The sequence below is a fragment of the Netta rufina genome (assembly GCF_964035555.1).
Source record: "Netta rufina genome assembly, chromosome: W".
Taxonomy (NCBI): domain Eukaryota; kingdom Metazoa; phylum Chordata; class Aves; order Anseriformes; family Anatidae; genus Netta; species Netta rufina.
Window position 1 is genome coordinate 17,635,540 of NC_140139.1, and position 18,549 is coordinate 17,654,088.

The window sequence follows — 18,549 nt, forward strand, 5'->3', positions numbered from 1 at the left end:
GACGAAATTAAAAAAGGGTGCCAAATGATTAATGGAACGACCCACGAGAAAGTAACAGGGATTTTAGTAAAACCGATTTCCAAAATTGGCCAACAAGAACGTTGTATCTGCCCAGGTAAATCAGATTGCTGGTATAATTTTATGTTAACACAGACTATAGTAATTAGCTGTTTTTGGCTGTACTTCAGTGGGACAAAACTAAAACAGCCCCTACAATCATCCTTTATTGGCATTGGGAACTAGCCAATGGCAAGTTTCAAAGGTGTTACCGAGATGGGAAAAGGCTGAAGACCAAGACCACAAACTAATAATAGATACACTTAGTATGGTTCAAGATAAGGTATCTTTAGCTCTTTGTTGCATACAAACACAGTTATGGATGCAGGCAACAACTGCCTTTATCATTAGGGAAGGAAGTGAAGGCATTTTTCCGGCTGAAGTCCAAAAGACTGTTCAGGACAATGCAAATGATTTTGAGAAGTTCTAATGTTGGTGGACTCTGGTAAATTTTACCTATGATCCCATTGTTAACATGGCTACTGCCTTTGTGCCTACTATAAGTAATGCCACAGTTTATGCTATCCACCCCATCATTACAATAGGATTACACCATGAGAAGACAGTGCTCTATCCTTTGGAGCTGTCGTGGTTCCGCTCGAGTGGGCAGCCGAGCTCCACCACAGCCGCTCTCTCACTCCCCCTCCTCAAAGAGGAATGGGGAGAAAATATGTGAAAAGGGCTCAAGGATTGAGATAAGGACGAGAAAATCACGCAATAATTATTGTAACGGGCAAAACAGACTCGGCATAAGGAGATAGTAAGATTTATTGCCTACAACTAACAAGCGAGAGAAGTGAGAAAACAAAGGAAAAAAAAACCAAAAGCACCTTCCCCCCATCCACCCTCTTCCACCTCCTCCCCCCGAGCGGCGCAGGGGAACGGGGGAATGGGGGTTATGGTCAGTCTACAGCGCTTCTTCTCTGCCGCTCCTTCTCGGTCACTCTCGTCCCCTGTGCTGTGGGGTCCCACCCACGGGATGCAGTCCTTGATGAACTGATCCGGCGTGGGCTTCCCACAGGCAGCAGCTCTTCCAGAACTGCTCCAGATATGGGTCCGTACCACGGGGTCCATCCCTCAGGAGAAAACTGCTCCAACCTGGCTCCCCTACGGGCAGCAGCTCCTGCCGGGTCACCTGCTCCTGCGTGGGCTCCTCTCCACGGGCTACAGGTCCGGCCCGGAATCTGCTCCGGCAGGGGTCTTCCACAGGCGGCAGCCTCCGTCAGTGCAGGGCCACCTGCTCCACCGTGGTCTCCTCCACGGGCTGCAGCGTGGAACCCTGCTCCACCGTGGTACTCCATGGGCTGCAGGGGGACATCCTGCTTCACCATGGTCCTCACCACAGGCCACAGGGGACTTCTGCTCCGGCGCCTGGAGCACCTCTCCCCCTCCTTCTACACTGACCTTGGTGCAAGGCTGTTCTCTCACTCCCCTTCCAGAATCTCCCGGCTGCTGTGTGGCGCAGCGTTTTTTCCCTGTCTTAAATATGCTCTCACAGAGGCGCAAAACAACATCGCTTATTGGCTCGGATCTGGAAAACAATGGGGCCCTTCCCAAACATGGGGCAGCTTCTAGATCTTTCTCACAGAAACCACCCCTATGGCTCCCTGCTACCAAAACCTTGCCACGTAAACCCACTACATTCCACCCCTCGCCTCTGTTAAAAGCATATTTAAGACTACTCACAACATACTCTTACTTTACAATTATCACAACAACCTTCACAAAATTCACTTAAATCAAAACGAAAAAGAATTCACCACACCAAAGTAAACATAACATCATCACAGCACCGACAAGGTGGACATTTTACACACACACCACCCCTCGTCCCTTCACCACACTAACATATCACAGTTACTGCTTTCTTAAATTCTTCACAACTTGTACATTCCTAACAATCATCCTGCACATATTTTTGCCCGTTACTTCTACTAACTATCATCCTTATCTCAAATTCCTTGAGCCCCACGTTGGGCGCCAAAAAAGACTGTCGTGGTTCCGCTCGAGTGGGCAGCCGAGCTCCACCACAGCCGCTCTCTCACTCCCCCTCCTCAAAGAGGAATGGGGAGAAAATATGTGAAAAGGGCTCAAGGATTGAGATAAGGACGAGAAAATCACGCAATAATTATTGTAACGGGCAAAACAGACTCGGCATAAGGAGATAGTAAGATTTATTGCCTACAACTAACAAGCGAGAGAAGTGAGAAAACAAAGGAAAAAAAAACCAAAATCACCTTCCCCCCATCCACCCTCTTCCACCTCCTCCCCCCGAGCGGCGCAGGGGAACGGGGGAATGGGGGTTATGGTCAGTCTACAGCGCTTCTTCTCTGCCGCTCCTTCTCGGTCACTCTCGTCCCCTGTGCTGTGGGGTCCCACCCACGGGATGCAGTCCTTGATGAACTGATCCGGCATGGGCTTCCCACAGGCAGCAGCTCTTCCAGAACTGCTCCAGATATGGGTTCGTACCACGGGGTCCATCCCTCAGGAGAAAACTGCTCCAACCTGGCTCCCCTACAGGCAGCAGCTCCTGCCGGGTCACCTGCTCCTGCGTGGGCTCCTCTCCACGGGCTACAGGTCCGGCCCGGAATCTGCTCCGGCAGGGGTCTTCCACAGGCGGCAGCCTCCGTCAGTGCAGGGCCACCTGCTCCACCGTGGTCTCCTCCACGGGCTGCAGCGTGGAACCCTGCTCCACCGTGGTACTCCATGGGCTGCAGGGGGACATCCTGCTTCACCATGGTCCTCACCACAGGCCACAGGGGACTTCTGCTCCGGCGCCTGGAGCACCTCTCCCCCTCCTTCTACACTGACCTTGGTGCAAGGCTGTTCTCTCACTCCCCTTCCAGAATCTCCCGGCTGCTGTGTGGCGCAGCGTTTTTTCCCTGTCTTAAATATGCTCTCACAGAGGCGCAAAACAACATCGCTTATTGGCTCGGATCTGGAAAACAACGGGGCCCTTCCCAAACATGGGGCAGCTTCTAGATCTTTCTCACAGAAACCACCCCTATGGCTCCCTGCTACCAAAACCTTGCCACGTAAACCCACTACAGGAGCATAGAACATGGGCACGGATGGAGAATGGGAAATGGCAGTCTGTAAATCTACAATCATATGTTACCTGAGAACAACAAGGATTTATTTGTGAAAGCAACACAATTGATGCTCAGGATGTATGTCTTGACACGGAGCAAGGTATTTGCCACTTTGAAATTCATCCAAATACTAGTCAAAAGACTGTGCTTACATATATTGGTCAAGGCTGTGTGTGTTTAAGAACTGCTTGTGCTTTTGTAGAAGTAGATAAGGAGAACATAATCCTCCCTAGCAAAAATCATCCTAACTTTTGTATTTGTAACTTTGTTAGAATCGTCGGCCGTGATTTTCTCTATTTGGCATCAGTGGTATCCCAGCAGTTGATCAAGTCTAACAACACAACGTATCACGAGTTATTACTTACACTTATTGGGATGAACCTCACATTAGTGAAGCAACTAGTTTAACACCAAGACCTGATCAAAATTTTAAATAAGCAGAGTTTTGCAAAGAGTAAAACAAGACACAAATCACAACTGGTGGGATGCATTCTTTGGGTGGTTGCCAACTGCAACTGGGATTTTGAACACATTATGTCACCCAATTATTGTTTTATTGATATTAGTTGGTATAAGTTTAATATTGTCCTTTGTAATACTTGTTTGGAATTGGAAATTGTTACAATGAATTGCTATATTAGCTTCCTTGATAAAAGTACATGGCAAGGTATTGAGAGATACATATCATAGAGATTGGGAAGAATTTTGTATTAAGTAAAATAATTTACTAGATTTTCTAGAAAAGAGGGGACTGAAACATGGAATTAGAAATTAGAGAGCAACTGATTAAGAATGAATGTGCGCTACATTTGCGATGTACTGTGTCTGTGCTGCACTTAGACCTCCAGATAACAGGAGCCCCTTAGACCCCGAGAACCAGATCAAAACAACCTTATGGCCTAGATTGGGACCAAGGCTTCAGAGAGCATGCACAAAGAGATAAGGTGAAAAGCTCAACCCTGCTGAAGACATCTTACTTCATCCCCATGACCCTCAGAGACTACCACCATAAGGCACTGAGCAAGCGCAGACAAGAGGAATTTATGGAAATGATTTCTTGTAGCTAATTTTAATACTAAGCGGGGACAGGCTATGCATATGTATAGGTGTATTGGGAAACTCCATGCATATGTAACTCTTTACTGCATATAACCGAAGCAAGTTGCCACATCAGGCTTATAGGCCTTTTGAGAAAGTACAAGTTGATTTCAATGAATTGCCCAAGGTAGGGAGGATAAAATATTTATTGGTAATAGTAGATCATTTAACACAATAGGTAGAAGCTTATCCCATAGCACGAGCTACAGCACAAATGGTGGTAAAAATTCTATTAGAACACCCGATACCTAGATATGGGATAATCCAGTACATACTGATTCTGATCAGGACACACACCTTACTTCTAAAATAATAAAATTATTATGTCAACATTGGGTATTGAGTGGGAATACCATACTCTGTGGTACCCACAAAGCTCAGGGAAAGTAGAAAGATTGTTTGATTCAATAAAACAACAATTAGCTAAATTAATGATCGAGACACAAATGCCTTGGACAAAATGCTTACCATTGGCACTTTTAAACATAAAAAGTGAAACACACAGTGAGACTGGATTATCGCCATATGAAATGTTATATGGTATGCCTTATTCTCAAGGGACGCCTTTAGGATTGTAGCATCCAAAAATATATAATTACTATTGGAAGGAGATTAAAAGAGCTAAGAGAAATTGGAATGATGGCTCAAACACCACCTTTAGGATTTGCTATTTATAAGATACAACCAGGAGACAAGATCTTAATTAAAAAAAAAAAAAAACTGGAGGGAAGAATCATTGAATCCTTATTTGGAGGGACTGTACCTTGTTTTACTTACAACTGAAACAGCTGTGAGAACCACAGAAAGGGGTTGGACCCATGCATCCAGAATAAAAAGGACCAGTAACTACCAAAACTTGGAAGGTTGAGTCTGCTTCTGGGGGAACTGAAACTAAGGTTAAAGAAGAACTAATATTCTGGCAATGAGGCTCTGCATGAATTAAGGACGCCAAATAAAGGGGACAAGCCTGAAGGGAGGAAAGGGAGAAGGCAAGACTGGGGCAGGACCCTCCACTGCGGTGTGTATGGTCTACCGAGGGAGGCAATCCCTATGGGTATTGACTGCTGAGTGAGAGGGCCTCGACCGGGCTTCTCCCACACTAAGGTCAGGTTGTCCTGAGAAAATAACATAAGAACCTTTTTTTAAACCCATATAAAATTGTGATTCATTTTCCAGGAGCTGGATCACCCTGACAGGCTGAACGGTAACACAAGCCTGAATCGACCCTGAAAGCAGGCCCAACCCCTTGATTGAAGGCGTTTGCCTATTATGATCCAGCTACGTGGGCAGAAGACAGATCCCGAGGCTATAGGACCCCAATATATATGCTTAATAGAATAATTAGGTTACAAGCTGTAATAGAAATAGTTGTAAATAAAACTGGAGATGCACTTGGATTAATTGGAAAGCAAAATACCAAGATGAGAACTGCTTTGTATCAAAGTCGCTTAGCCTTGGATTATTTACTAGCACAAGAAGAAGAAGTCTGTGGAAAATTTGACCTTAGTAATTGCTGTTTAGAGACTGATGATGAGGGTGTTTCTTCCTAGTAGCTGGTAGAATGCTATGTTTTGGCTTAGGATGAGAAGAGTGCTGATAACATGCTGATGTTTTAATTGTTGCAGAGCAGTGCTTACACCAAGCCAAGGACGTTTCAGCTTCTCACTCTGTCCTGCCAATGGGGAGGCTGGGGGTGCAGCAAGAGCTGGGAGGAGGGCCAGACTGCTCGGTTAGGCTGGGCATCGGTCAGCAGGTGATGAGCTATTTCATTGAGCATCACTTGTTTTGTACACATTATTACTAGTAGTACTATCATCATCATTATTGTCATTATTTTTATTGTCATTATTATTATTTTCCTGTCTTTATCTCAACTCACAGGCTTCACTTTTCCATTTCTCTCCCATCCCAGAGGGGGGGGGGGGGAGGCGAGCAAACCGCCATGTGGTGTTTAGCTGCCCGCTGAGTTAAACCACAATAGAAAGAAAAGCTGTAAATGAACTTGTAAAAGAAATGAAGAAAAATTGCACATGTCCCAGTTCAAACTTGGAATGGAATCGATCTAAGAGGATTACGGGAGGGGGCTTTATGGGTGGTGATTGGTTTGCTAAAATAAGGACTGTTGTATTGGGGATCTGTGGAGGATTGTTAATAATTCCATGTTTAATACCTTGTATTACCAAACTAATACACTCGAATATACAAGGAATGCAAATATCTGCGGTACCTGTTGACCCAGAACCAGGGAAAGTGAAAACCCATTCCCTGATGATAATAAAAACAAAGATCCAAAATTGGTATCAATTCTATTGACTCGATTGGAAAGGAAAACACAAATCAATACCATGAAAAAGGAGATAGGGGATTGTGAAATGTGTTCCTCTGATTCGTGTCAATATGGAACAATGCTAGGGCCGCATGGTATGATGAATGTGACCTGCTGTCTTACATACCCTTGTATAACCACAAGTCTAAGAAAAACAGAGTGGTTAATGTATATAATTCTTGTATCTTGCAAAGGAATGTTTTAGCAATTCGTGTCAATAGAGAGCTTGAAGGGAAATGTATTTGTAGACTTTTCCTTGAAGTCTCTGATATCTGGGGGGTTTCAGAATAACTGCTAACTATTATGACTATTGCATGGGACACTATGCAAGTCTCTGATATCTGGCCAGGAGATTAAGGAGAAGGGGAAAGCTGAAGGACGACTAGAAGACAAAGCTTGCAGGGGACTCTGCACAAGTCTCTGACATACAGCCAAGTTGGACAAAGGAGAAGGACAAGAGGGAGGAAGACTATGAGCCTTCAGCACGAGAGACCCCCAGAGGAACCACCAGAGACTGATACGCATGCTCCAGGTGGAGGGTTTGGATTCCGGGAACTAATTATAATAACCCTGTTGTGTTTTTTTTTTTTTTAGAGGTAGTAATGAATATGTATTAGCCTAGGAGCATAAAAATCAGCTGCTTGATGTAACTGGTGTGCGTCTTGGTGGAGCAGAGACTCCCGGCGCACCCAGCGCTGTTTGCTTACCTTTATTCCTTTAATAAATCGTAAATCTTTGATTGTAACCTTATTTGGGACGTAGCCGTGTATTACAGAATTTAATTTTTACAAAGTTAAAAAGTTAAATTTTAACCACAGAAGTTAAATTTTCATATAAATTTAACTCTTATCAAAATAGAGCTTTGTAGCGAGTACATTAGAAGATATGCACTAAATTTCACTAGAATTCTCTACCTCAATATATAGCATTTGATCCTTCCATATTCTTTTCTTAAATAGCAAGATTCTTAAAGGGGAACATAATTAACACTAAAATATTAATTTTTAAAATATACTTGGTGGGTTTTCCACCAGTGCTCTTATATAAGCTATACATTTTCAAGATCCTGAAATCTTTTTTCTATATTTTAATTCAATACTCCTGAGGTATACAGGCAGAAAATCTTACATTTTCAAAGCTGGCAGAACTCTTTACAAATCTTCAACCCATGAAATAATGTTAGAAATTAAAATAGGAATCTGCATTTGCTCAAAGAAACCACAATTTTTTGCTCATAAACCTCCCAAAACAGCATGGACACTTCATCCAAGTCAAACAGAAACCATTACAGCCTTTTCTGTGTTATATGCATCACAAACTCCTGAACTCTGGTGGCCATGGGAACTTTACTTTTGTCCAGTGATTATAATATGTAGAATTTTTCCACAATTCATCCAGCATTACATTCTCTCAAGGTAACAGATGAAATTCTGTATCTAAATTTGACACATGACACTACTGAACTATGGAATTGTTGAGGTATTCGGAAAAGATTTTCTCCACCTAAGCTTCTGAACTTAAGTTAGATGCAACACTTTAGAATATGCCTGAGTTAACCCACTTACAGAATTCATAATCAATCTCACAGCTTCCTTTTACTATGCTGAACATTTTCATATTTTCATCCAGTTTATCCTCCTTCAGAGGCAAAAACAACAGCTAGATTAACCTTGAATGCTTTCTTGTTTACTATCAGTATGGTTAAGGAACATTACTTTTTTACTTTTACCTGTCCATCTAACTAGCTCTATTGGGTTTACATGATAAGGTTTTGGAAAGGTCTGCAGTATGTAACACCGCACAGTATGTAAGCAAGCAAAGAACAATGTAACAATGATTAATCAGGACAAAGATAATATGCAATGACCCTCTGTCAAAACTTCTGGATGGCTCCAACACAATGAAACAGCACAAGAATTATCTATTTACTATATTCAAGGACTATACTACACAGTTAAGTGTAAGGCAAGCACCAGCAGACCAACTATGTTCTGTCAGGTAATATACAGAGCTCTTTGTAATAGATTTTACTTTATACTAAAATCTACAAACAGCAAGAATACAAACTGAATTAGTGAGATGATATTGATACATAAACATTAGAATGCGTGTATTTCACGGTGCCTCACTGTACCGACAAGTCCAAAAAAGCACAATAAACAAACAATAAAAAATAAAACAACAAAAAATAAACAAACCTGCTGGAGCTGCAAGATCTTCTTGAAGAACTATAGCTTCTTGGGGGTGTTCTGGATCGCTTCTCTTTCTTTCTTTTATCATCTGTTCCTTTTTGTTGCTCCTTCAACTTATCCCCATCTTTTTCCTTTTCTTTGTCTCTGTCTTTCTCTTTGTCCCCTCCTTTATCCTTATCTCCCTCTTTGTCCTTCACCTTCTCTCTGTCTTTTACCCCCCCTTCCTTAATATCTTCTTTTTCCTTGTTCTGGTGTACTTCTTCCCTGTCTTTTTCCTTCTCCTTATTTTTCTCCTTTTCCTTGTCTCTGTCCCTATCTTGGTCCTTATCCTTGTCTCCAACACTCTCTCGATCTTTGTTTCGCTCTCCATCTCTCTCTTTCTCCTTTTCTTTGGTCTTTTCTTTTTCCTTGACCTTTTCTTTGTCTCTCTTATTTTCCCTGTGAAAAGCCAAACACAAATCCATTAATTCATCTTTGAACTTTCTAATAAAAAAAATACAAGCAACTCTTCAGCATATATTAATTGCTCAAGAGAAAATATGTCTCTGTTTAAAATTTTATAATAATTCCTAATTTTCATTTGCTACCTGTTTACCATGAGAGAGTGGCTATAACAGCTAGGAAAAGTTTTGAAACCCAACTTTTTTTTTTTTTTTTTTGGGGGGGGGGGGGGGGGGGAAAGGAGGCAAAAATCAAATCAAACTGTGATCTTCAGATTGATGTTACTATACTTTAAGAGAATAAGTTTCTTCACCTCACAGTTACATTACTATATGTACGTAGATTTTCAGCATTTTCTCAGGAGTGCAACAAAGCATACAACTTGTAAATCCATTCTTTACTAAAATTGTGAAATATGTCAAATATGTGAAAGTGTAAAATAGACTGCAGATTAACCACCCCCACATGAATAATGATAGCTGACCAGACAGAAGTCTTTATTCTAGTGTTCTCTCACACACACATCCTGGAACTGCTTGATAGTCCAACATCAGTGAATATACAGAAAGAAAAATACAAGGATAAAGTTTCACCAAACAAATACTCTCAAAAGGCAAATGTAAGGTCTAAACTCAGTCAAGACAATTCAATCATCTGTAATGTAATTAGGAATTCAAAAACAATTGAAGTATAAGAAAATCCAGTAGGATGGTAAAAGAAGGAAGGATAACAAGTCACCTTCTCTAGGACAGGTAGAATGATACCTATTCATAAAAAGAAAAACAGCAAGAAAAAAAGGGATGTTCTAGTTGTTGAGACGAATAAAAAATGATTAGATTACAGCTTTGGCTGGAAGAGTACATTTTTATATAAGATCATTTGAAAGCATTAGACTCCAAACTGTCTTTCCTTTCTTAGCAGACATGAGTTGCCTCAAGGACGTATGAAAATGAACAATTGTTCAGAGAGAAAACAGGAGAAAGTACAATAGGAGGACTTAATTAACAGGCAGATTCAAATCCAGAACTAGCCTGAAAAAGAGTTATGTCTATTGGTATTGGTACCTATTCTAGGATTCTCAAGGAGACTCCTTCAGACACTAAAGGCCCTAAGCACAACCCACGCTTTCATTCATTGGAACAAGTGTTTGACTGTATCTTTTTTTCAACTTGAATAGTAGGCCATTTTATGTTCTATTACATTATGACTTTGGTTCCTATCAGGTTTTAGCAAATATCTCTTTAGGTATCTCACAGAAGGTATGCAAGATCATAAAAATGAAACAGCACACAATCCCTGCAATAGCAACAGGTCTCACAGCACCCCAAGAAAACCCTTCCAGTTATTTATCGCAGAGATTTCATTGGACTTCCCTTTCCAGTGATTAGATCTCTCAGGAAGCTCCATCAGATGAGTAAATAATCAAAAGGATTCCATCATCCATCAAAGCCCAGCTATGTAGCCTACTAAGTGTTCCCACTGATGTCAGCAGATCTGCAGTTTTCTTTCCCAGAAGAAAAAAAACAAAAACAAACAAAAACCTGCACAACCTAAGTATGAAGGTCTCTTTAAATGAGTTAGGGGCATTACAGAGATGAACCAGAAAAAAAAGTACCAAGTCTTCTAATCATGAAGCTACTTTTATAGGCACTTCAGTTTTGTGAATATTCACTATTTCATCCTCGGAAAATTATATTATCACCTGTTGGTTAAAGTCTGGCAGTTAAAGTTACCTTTTTTTGGTGAGCTTAAACATTGGTATTAACGTAGAATAGACTTTGGTATCAAAGTTTAGAAAGTAACTTTTTATACTGAGGTACCTATTCTTTTCTCTTATCGTAGGGGATGGGACAAGCCTAGGAACAGAATAAACCATTTAGAGATTCCATCCTTTACCCATCACCTACAACGCTGGTTAGATTCCCCCCCCCCCCAAAGAAAACAACAAAACTTTGTACTGTGTGCTAAGATGAACAATATCACTTCTCAGGAATGGAAACTCACCGAGAACGAGAGCGACTACTTGATTTCTGCCTTTCCCTAGATCTAGACCGTTTTTTCGGAGGACTTCTGGATTTGCATCTGTCCTTGTGTCTTGAGATTGACCTGTTACCAGATCTACTCCTATATGAACAACACCAGAAGAAAAATACTTTAATACTGAAACTTCAGAAAAATTAGGTCAGCCAAGATATAGGGGGAGAACAGCATGCAAATCTCACCTCGCTACAGAAAAGTATATAATTACATCTCAGTAACATACTGCCTACCAACATTTTTGCAAATACGCATACTTTAAGTTTCACCAGTTGCACATGTTCTCTTTTGAAACAATACACCATTTAAGTAATGCTCGTATTTTATTATGACCTCCATAAATATTCTGGAAAATATCAATTATCATCATACTAGGATAGCTTTCCTTAATAGATTACAGTGCATAAAATCTACTATAAACAATTTCAAGCAGCACATAAAAATAGTTAGTTGCATTTTTCTTCTTCTCCAGGCCCAGTCACTTATTGTAGTCTTGGTCACTGAAGATAGATAGCATTAACTGGCCTCTTTTTGCTTGGTTCTCCAGCCTTACAATTTGAGTGAACAAAAAACAAAAACAAAAAAAAACACTACTTGTGGTTCAGCATTTAGTCAAGTTACTTTCTCAGTTGAAAGTATTTGTAAGCATTTGCTACATGATAAATAAGGAATGCAAATAATGTGCAAATACTACGATAGAAATACATTTAAAGTCTTCTGATACACATATATAGTATAGTCTCAGATTTGATGAAGAAAACAACTTAAAAATTACTATACTCTTTCCCCCACAAAAAAAAAAATATTCCCCATTTTTATAAGATTGTAGTCCCTAGGAAAATGAATCTTCAAATTCAGCTTTTTATTTCAAGTTTCACAAAACACATCATTGGATACTTTGCCTGAGAGGTTAAGGTACCTTGAAGTTAAACTTACCAAAGACAGAAATGTCATGTATATTACTCAATTAATCCTGAAGAACAGAAAGGTACAAAAAATACCAGCTCCACCTTTCTTCTGCAGCTCAAGACAGAGTAAAAATATACCAAGAGGGTAGGAGAGTTAACCACTTTATACCTACAGCTTTGCTCCACATGTCAGTTTAGAAAAACTAATTAGAGGGCAAATTACTTACAATTTAGTCAAGTAAGCCCTTTAATAAAATTTATATAATAGTGATGAAATGGATTTAGGGGTTTTATAAAACACTAAAAAAAGGAAGTGGTCAGCATAGTTTATTCTTACAGATGAAACTGCTTCAACAGCCCAGAGGCTCTTTTTCAGCATGTACTCAAAACTGACAGTAACAGTGGTAAATCATTAAAACAAAACATAACTATCAACAGATGTTTAAAACACAGGTTTTCTGCAAGTGAAAAAATGCAAATTTATTTTCTAAAGCTCAATTTAGTTTGTGTGGATACAAAATACCACAGATTACTGGAATGTTACACAAAGATTATTGTTCAGTTGTATCCTGAGTTACAGAAACAATAGAGAAGCATACAATAAGGAAGCCTGCAAATGATTCTTTTTGCATTAAAAAGGTACCCAATGGTTTAATGTTATTAGATAGCAAGATACTGCAGTACATGTTATTAAAAAAAACAAAAAAAAGCCTGCACTTAAATCACATTTCTTTGGTTGTATAACTTATGTGGTATACCCCTCTGACCAGCTTTTCTGTATGTAAAAGAATTCTAGTTGCCCTGTTAAAAGGCAATGCATGAAAGGATGCAATAGAGCTGTTGGTGCAACACTGACACCTTTTTAAAGTTTAAGCTATCAAATGCATTGAGTTTCTCCCCGCTCCCCAGAATGAGAGAAAAAAGAACTTACAGAAAAGTTAACAGGAAAAAAATAAAAAAATAAAAATTAAAGAAAAGTGATTTACACTGAGACTGAATGCTCAGAAGACATTCTTGACATTGGAAGAATATGAACCATTTCAGAAAGTATTACACACGCTAGACTGTCTCATTCTTTGAAAAAACATTAATGGATAACCATTAAGGGTTATCTAGTAATTTAATTTCTTCCCATATTCCGAAGACTGTTTCAGAAGTTAACGATTTTAGCAAAGCAAACACTGAAGAATGAAAAACTGCCCCTAAAACCTTTTTTTCCTTCTGACTTTTAAAAATTTAACTTTACATTTTAAGTACAGTAAACAGAAACACTGCATTTGTTAACTAGATGTTTAGAAGTTCAGGACAGCAGGAACTTTCTACTAGCAAAACCAGATAGCCTATCAGAGTTGAGGGTGTTAACAGTAAACTAGATGTTCCATACGCAAAATACAGATAACTATTTTAAAAATATCTAAGTCAGAAATATGGTTTTCATGACACAAAAGTACCTTCTAGTGTGTTTTAACTGAAAGCAATCCTGAAAACATTTAGCATTTAGAGGGAAAGAGTATCTGTTCTGAGATAAAGATCACAGTTACTCTGATCTGGTTAGTAAAAGTTACTTATCTTCCCTACAGTGATACTTGTTTCATAACTCAATAAGAAATCTTAGTAACCACCATCGCTCAAGAAAAATAGTATGATCTTAGTCCAAAATAAAAGATACCTACCTGTGTTTTGAATGTGATCTTTTCCTTCTAGATTGGGATTTTGAGCTAGACCTGGATTCTGAACGAGAATGGGAACGAGATCGACCCCCTTTTCTTTCACTGCTCTTTCCAGACTCTGAGAGGAAAAAAACACTTTGCAGTGTAAGCTCAGAACATTTAAAGATCCTAGTTAACAGTCTGGCATAAGTGGAATGTACCAAATATAGTGCAAGGGGCCTACTCTTTGCACATCTTCCTTCTTTGCAAATATCCTTCAGAAACATCCAAGAAAGTCATTACATATATTCATTGAGTGCAGCCATCCTGCAGCAGTACACATAAACCAGATAATTATAAAAAGCTAGCTCTATTAGGAAGGGGATTTATGGTGCTGCCACAATGCATAAGATTACAGCAACATATTCTCCTCCTAGTGTATTATTTAATACAGCTAATGTATTTTATTTTTTAAATAACCTGAGAAGAATAAATTTAGAGGGCATAATTACTGTTTACATTTTATGCTCATTTTTCAAAATTAGGACTTTCTATACTTTTTTGATATTTTAACCATTGTAAAAATATTGAAGTTTTATTGCTCAAACATTATTTGGAGGAGGAAGGAAGGAGAGAAGGGGGGTGAAAAGTTTGATCCAAAGGCCAGGAAGTCAATGGAAAGCTTACTAGTGACCTCAGAAGACTTTGGTTCAGACTCTAAAGGATTGTTATTCTGCTGCTTAACATTAAGGAAATGTTAGAGCTATTTTCTTCCAACCCTAAAAAAAAAAAAAACCACAATAGGGAAAAAAATAAAAATAAAATCAAGCCCACCAACACCTACTCTACTACCTAACCTACATAAGTCAAAGCCTGGGTTTGTTAATAAGAATAACAAAATCCCACTGATCAAAAGAAAAAGGAAGATTTCAGTTGAAAGCTTAACGAGTTGAGAATTTTTATGCTATGGTTTTCCAAGCAGTTTAAGTCAGCAGAAATTAGCACTGAAATGTCCATCTAATCTCTCAACCCATCGACACCTTCCTTTCTTTGACCTTGTGTTTCAGCATTAACAGGGATCAAGAAACCATCTTGGATGGAAAAAAAGTCCATTAAGTTTTATCCCAGATTCATTCTCTGATCCCATTTGCTATGAGGCTGCACATAGTCTTGAGCTAGTATAAGAGCATAGCACAGGGACAAACTTAACCCACTGAAAGTAAAGAAAGCATAATATTGATGCTTTCATCAGCACGCTAGCTTCCCTCTGATCATGAAACTACGGCATTAATGTGTGCTAGAGAACAAAACAAAGCAATTTCTTTTAAAAGTCTGTAAGTGCTTTAAACTGAAATGATGCCAACATCAAGTATTATTTAGTTTAGCACTGACTACATGTTTTTGAAAACATTCAGCGAGCATGTATCTGAAAATAAGATATGAGGAAATAAAAAGTCAACTTCATTCTACTGCTTTCTTCCATGTTTTGATTATTTTCTTATTATTATTTTCTTCCAGTTTTGATTATTTTTATTATTTTCATTTTTATTATTATTTGCTTCAATAATATAATTATGAAATAATATAATGACCATGTATTATTTTCATTGGCATGTACCAAGGTACAAACATATCTGTTAGGTAGCAAACCTAATATACCTACCTGGCTCAATAGCAGCAGATATGAAAGACTGGGCTTCCCTTACTCTCTTCATCACTTCTTCCAGTTCTTTGGCAGCAGCTTGTGGCGTCATTTCAGGAGGCTTCACTATTGCATTGTTGGAGTGGTTTATTCTAAATTAGGGAAAAAAGCCTTTAACCCACAAACACTTTAGAAGGAAAAATGAAAAATAAGAAAGGAAAACACCTTAACTCCCACATATAATTGAGAACTCTGAAGTTCAAGCAAAACTACAGATTTTTCCCTAACACTCATTTTATGCCATGTCTAAATATCTAAAATATCTGGCTTTTACTGCTTTCAAATCTTACAGCTTTTAAATAAGTGAGGCACAACACTTTTATATTATTCTATACAAATACAGATTAAAGTCTAGAAATCTGTTTCTCTATTTTAGATAAAATCTCTAAGGCCTACTGATTGCGTAGACAACATATATAAAGTTTAATTAGTACCAAGGACTTTGCAGATTCTCTTGTTGTTATAGCTTTCACTACCTTAAGATTAGATGTAATTATATTTTACTCTATGCCATCCAGATTCTTCTTAGAGAAAGTTATGCCCAACCTTGAAATTGGAGTTTATGAAAGTGTTCCAGTTTGCTAACAGGTCCTTATATTGAATAAATATTAATCACAGCAGTTTCTTTTAGATCAAAATCATAAACATAAGGATACTAAGAAACCTCTCATTCAATATTCATATTGGTAATTAATTTCTTACTTCAGTGGCCTGTCTCCAAACATAACTCCATTAAAGGCAAGAGCTCGTGGTACAGAATTTTGGTCTGCAAATTCCACAAAAGCAAACCGTGTTGGTTGTGTCTCATCACCTGCCATTCGCACAAATTTGACTTCTCCAACTTGTTTAAAGAATTCAAGCAGTTGATCTGCTGTTGTAGTCTAGAAAGAGATGAAGAAGATGCAGAGCTCAGCTGATTTAAAACATATGTTGGATAAGTGGTTTTCATTATAACAGATAATCTAAAGACTATATAGGTTTTGGAAAGACATCACACGGTTATTACATAGGCAGCGTGAATTTGGTGATGTTACACTTCAGGAAATACAGATACTATTTTTTTTCTTCCATTAACATAAAGAATATACTATAATTTAAGACAGTACAACCACAAGCCCTCAAGTAAAACCCTGAAGAGCTATGTTTAGGTTATAAATACACTTGCACAGGATATTGCACTTTTCAGGCAACTAAATTGAAATAATTGATGAGGGAATTCTTTATACACCTACATCCAAGCTATTTTTGGTACTGGTTGTGATTTTTGATCAATAGAAACAACAACAAACAAATAAAAACAAAACCAGAACAACTAAGTCAGCTTTTAATCTGTTTCTCCAATAACTTCCAACTACTTTTATTTTTTTGTGATTGATAATACTCTAGTACATACTTCAGCAGTCAAATAAACACCAAAATCAAATACTTAAATTGTCATCAGTCAAAACCAATTATTTTTTAAATAAAAATAATTATTTTTTTAAATAAAAAAATTGCTGGAAAAAAGAAAATCTCTGACAGTCCTAGTTTTCCTGTCAGAAACTCACAGAATGACTGAGATTGGAAGGGACCTCTGAAGATCATTTAGTCCAACCCCCCTGCCAAGCAGGATCAACTACAGCACATAGCGCAGGATGGTATCCAGGAGGGTTCTGAATATCTCCAAAGAAGGAGACTCCACAACCTCTCTGGGTAACCAGAGTCTAAATCTATCCTCTTTTAGTTCAAGACCATTACCCCTTGTCCTATTCATTATCTACCTGAGAAAAGAGTCCTTCTCAATCCTTTTTACAAGAACCCTTTAAGTATTGAAAGGCTGCAATGAGGTCTCCCTGGAGCCTTCTCTTCTCCAGGCTGAACAGCCCCAGCTCTCTCAGCCTTTCTTCATAGGAGGGGTGCTCCAGTCCTCTGATCATCTTTGTAGTCCTTCTCTGGACTTGCTCTAACATGTCCACATCCTTCTTGTGCTGAGGGCCCAAGACCTGGACGCAGTATTCCAGGTGGGGCCTCATGACAGCAAAGTAGAGGGGCACAATCACCTCCTTTGACCTGCTGGTCACACCTCTCTTGATGCAGCCCAGGATGCAGTTGGCCTTCTGGGCTGCAAGCACACACCGCTGGCTCATGTTGAGCTTTTTGTCCACCAGAACCCCCGAGTCTCTCTCCACAGCGCTGCTCTCAATGAGTTCTTCTCCCAGTCTGTACCCATGCCTGGGATTGCCGTGACCCAGGTGCAGTACCTTGCACTTGGCCTTGCTCATAATATAGAATCATATCATAGAATCATTAAGGTTGGAGAAGACCTTCAAGATCATCCGCTCCAACCATCACCCTACTACCAATGTCACCCATTAAACCATGTCCATAAGTACTATGTACAACCTCCCCTTAAACATCCCTGTGTGGCTATTTAAGGTGACTCTACCCTGGGCAACCCGCTCCAATGCCTGACTACTCTTTCTGAGAAGAACAGTCCCCTAATTTCAAAAATTAAAGCTCCCCTGGCCCAACTTGAGGCCATTCCCTCTAGTCCTATCGCTAGTTTTCTGTGAGAAGAGGCCGATCCCCAGCTCCACACAACTTCCTTTCAGGTAGTTGTAGAGAGCAATAAGCTCTCCCCTGAGCTTCCTCCAGACTAAATAATCCCAGTTCCCTCAGCAGTTCCTCATAGGACTTGTGTTCCAGGCCCATCATCAGCTTCGTAGCCCTTCTCTGAACAAGTTCCAGGGCCTAGAGGTCCTTCTTCTAGTGAGGGGCCCAAAACTGAACACAGTACTGGAGGTGTGGTCTCAACAGAGCAGAGTACAGGGGGTTGATCACCTCCCTGATCCTGATGGCCAACCTATTCCTGACAAGCCAGAATGCCGCTGGCATTCTTGGGCACCTGGGAACACTGCCAACTCATGTTCAGGTGAGCATCAATAAGCACCCCCAGATCATTTTTCTCTGCACAACTTTCGAGCCACTCTGCCCCACGCCTGTAGCGCTGCATGGGGTTGTTGTGACCAAACGTAGCCATGTTGATCCTCACCCCACTGGCCTCTACC

General features: G+C 39.6%; 1 protein-coding gene across 5 annotated transcripts in view; it reads right to left on the reverse strand.

Annotated features, from left to right (window-relative positions):
• The window catches only part of LOC311220810 (uncharacterized protein), a gene marked incomplete at its 3' end in the record, with an annotated part of 115,685 nt that overhangs the window by 76,855 nt on the left and 20,281 nt on the right, over positions 1 to 18,549 (reverse strand). For all 5 annotated transcript variants that reach the window (XM_084304419.1, XM_084304420.1, XM_084304418.1 and 2 more), the window contains 5 exons: positions 16,205 to 16,383; positions 15,464 to 15,594; positions 13,825 to 13,939; positions 11,211 to 11,330; positions 8,772 to 9,203 (listed from right to left, as the gene is read on the reverse strand). In XM_084304419.1, coding sequence (XP_084160545.1) covers positions 8,772 to 9,203; positions 11,211 to 11,330; positions 13,825 to 13,939; positions 15,464 to 15,594; positions 16,205 to 16,383 — 977 coding nt within the window. The remainder of the gene's footprint in view (positions 1 to 8,771; positions 9,204 to 11,210; positions 11,331 to 13,824; positions 13,940 to 15,463; positions 15,595 to 16,204; positions 16,384 to 18,549) is intronic.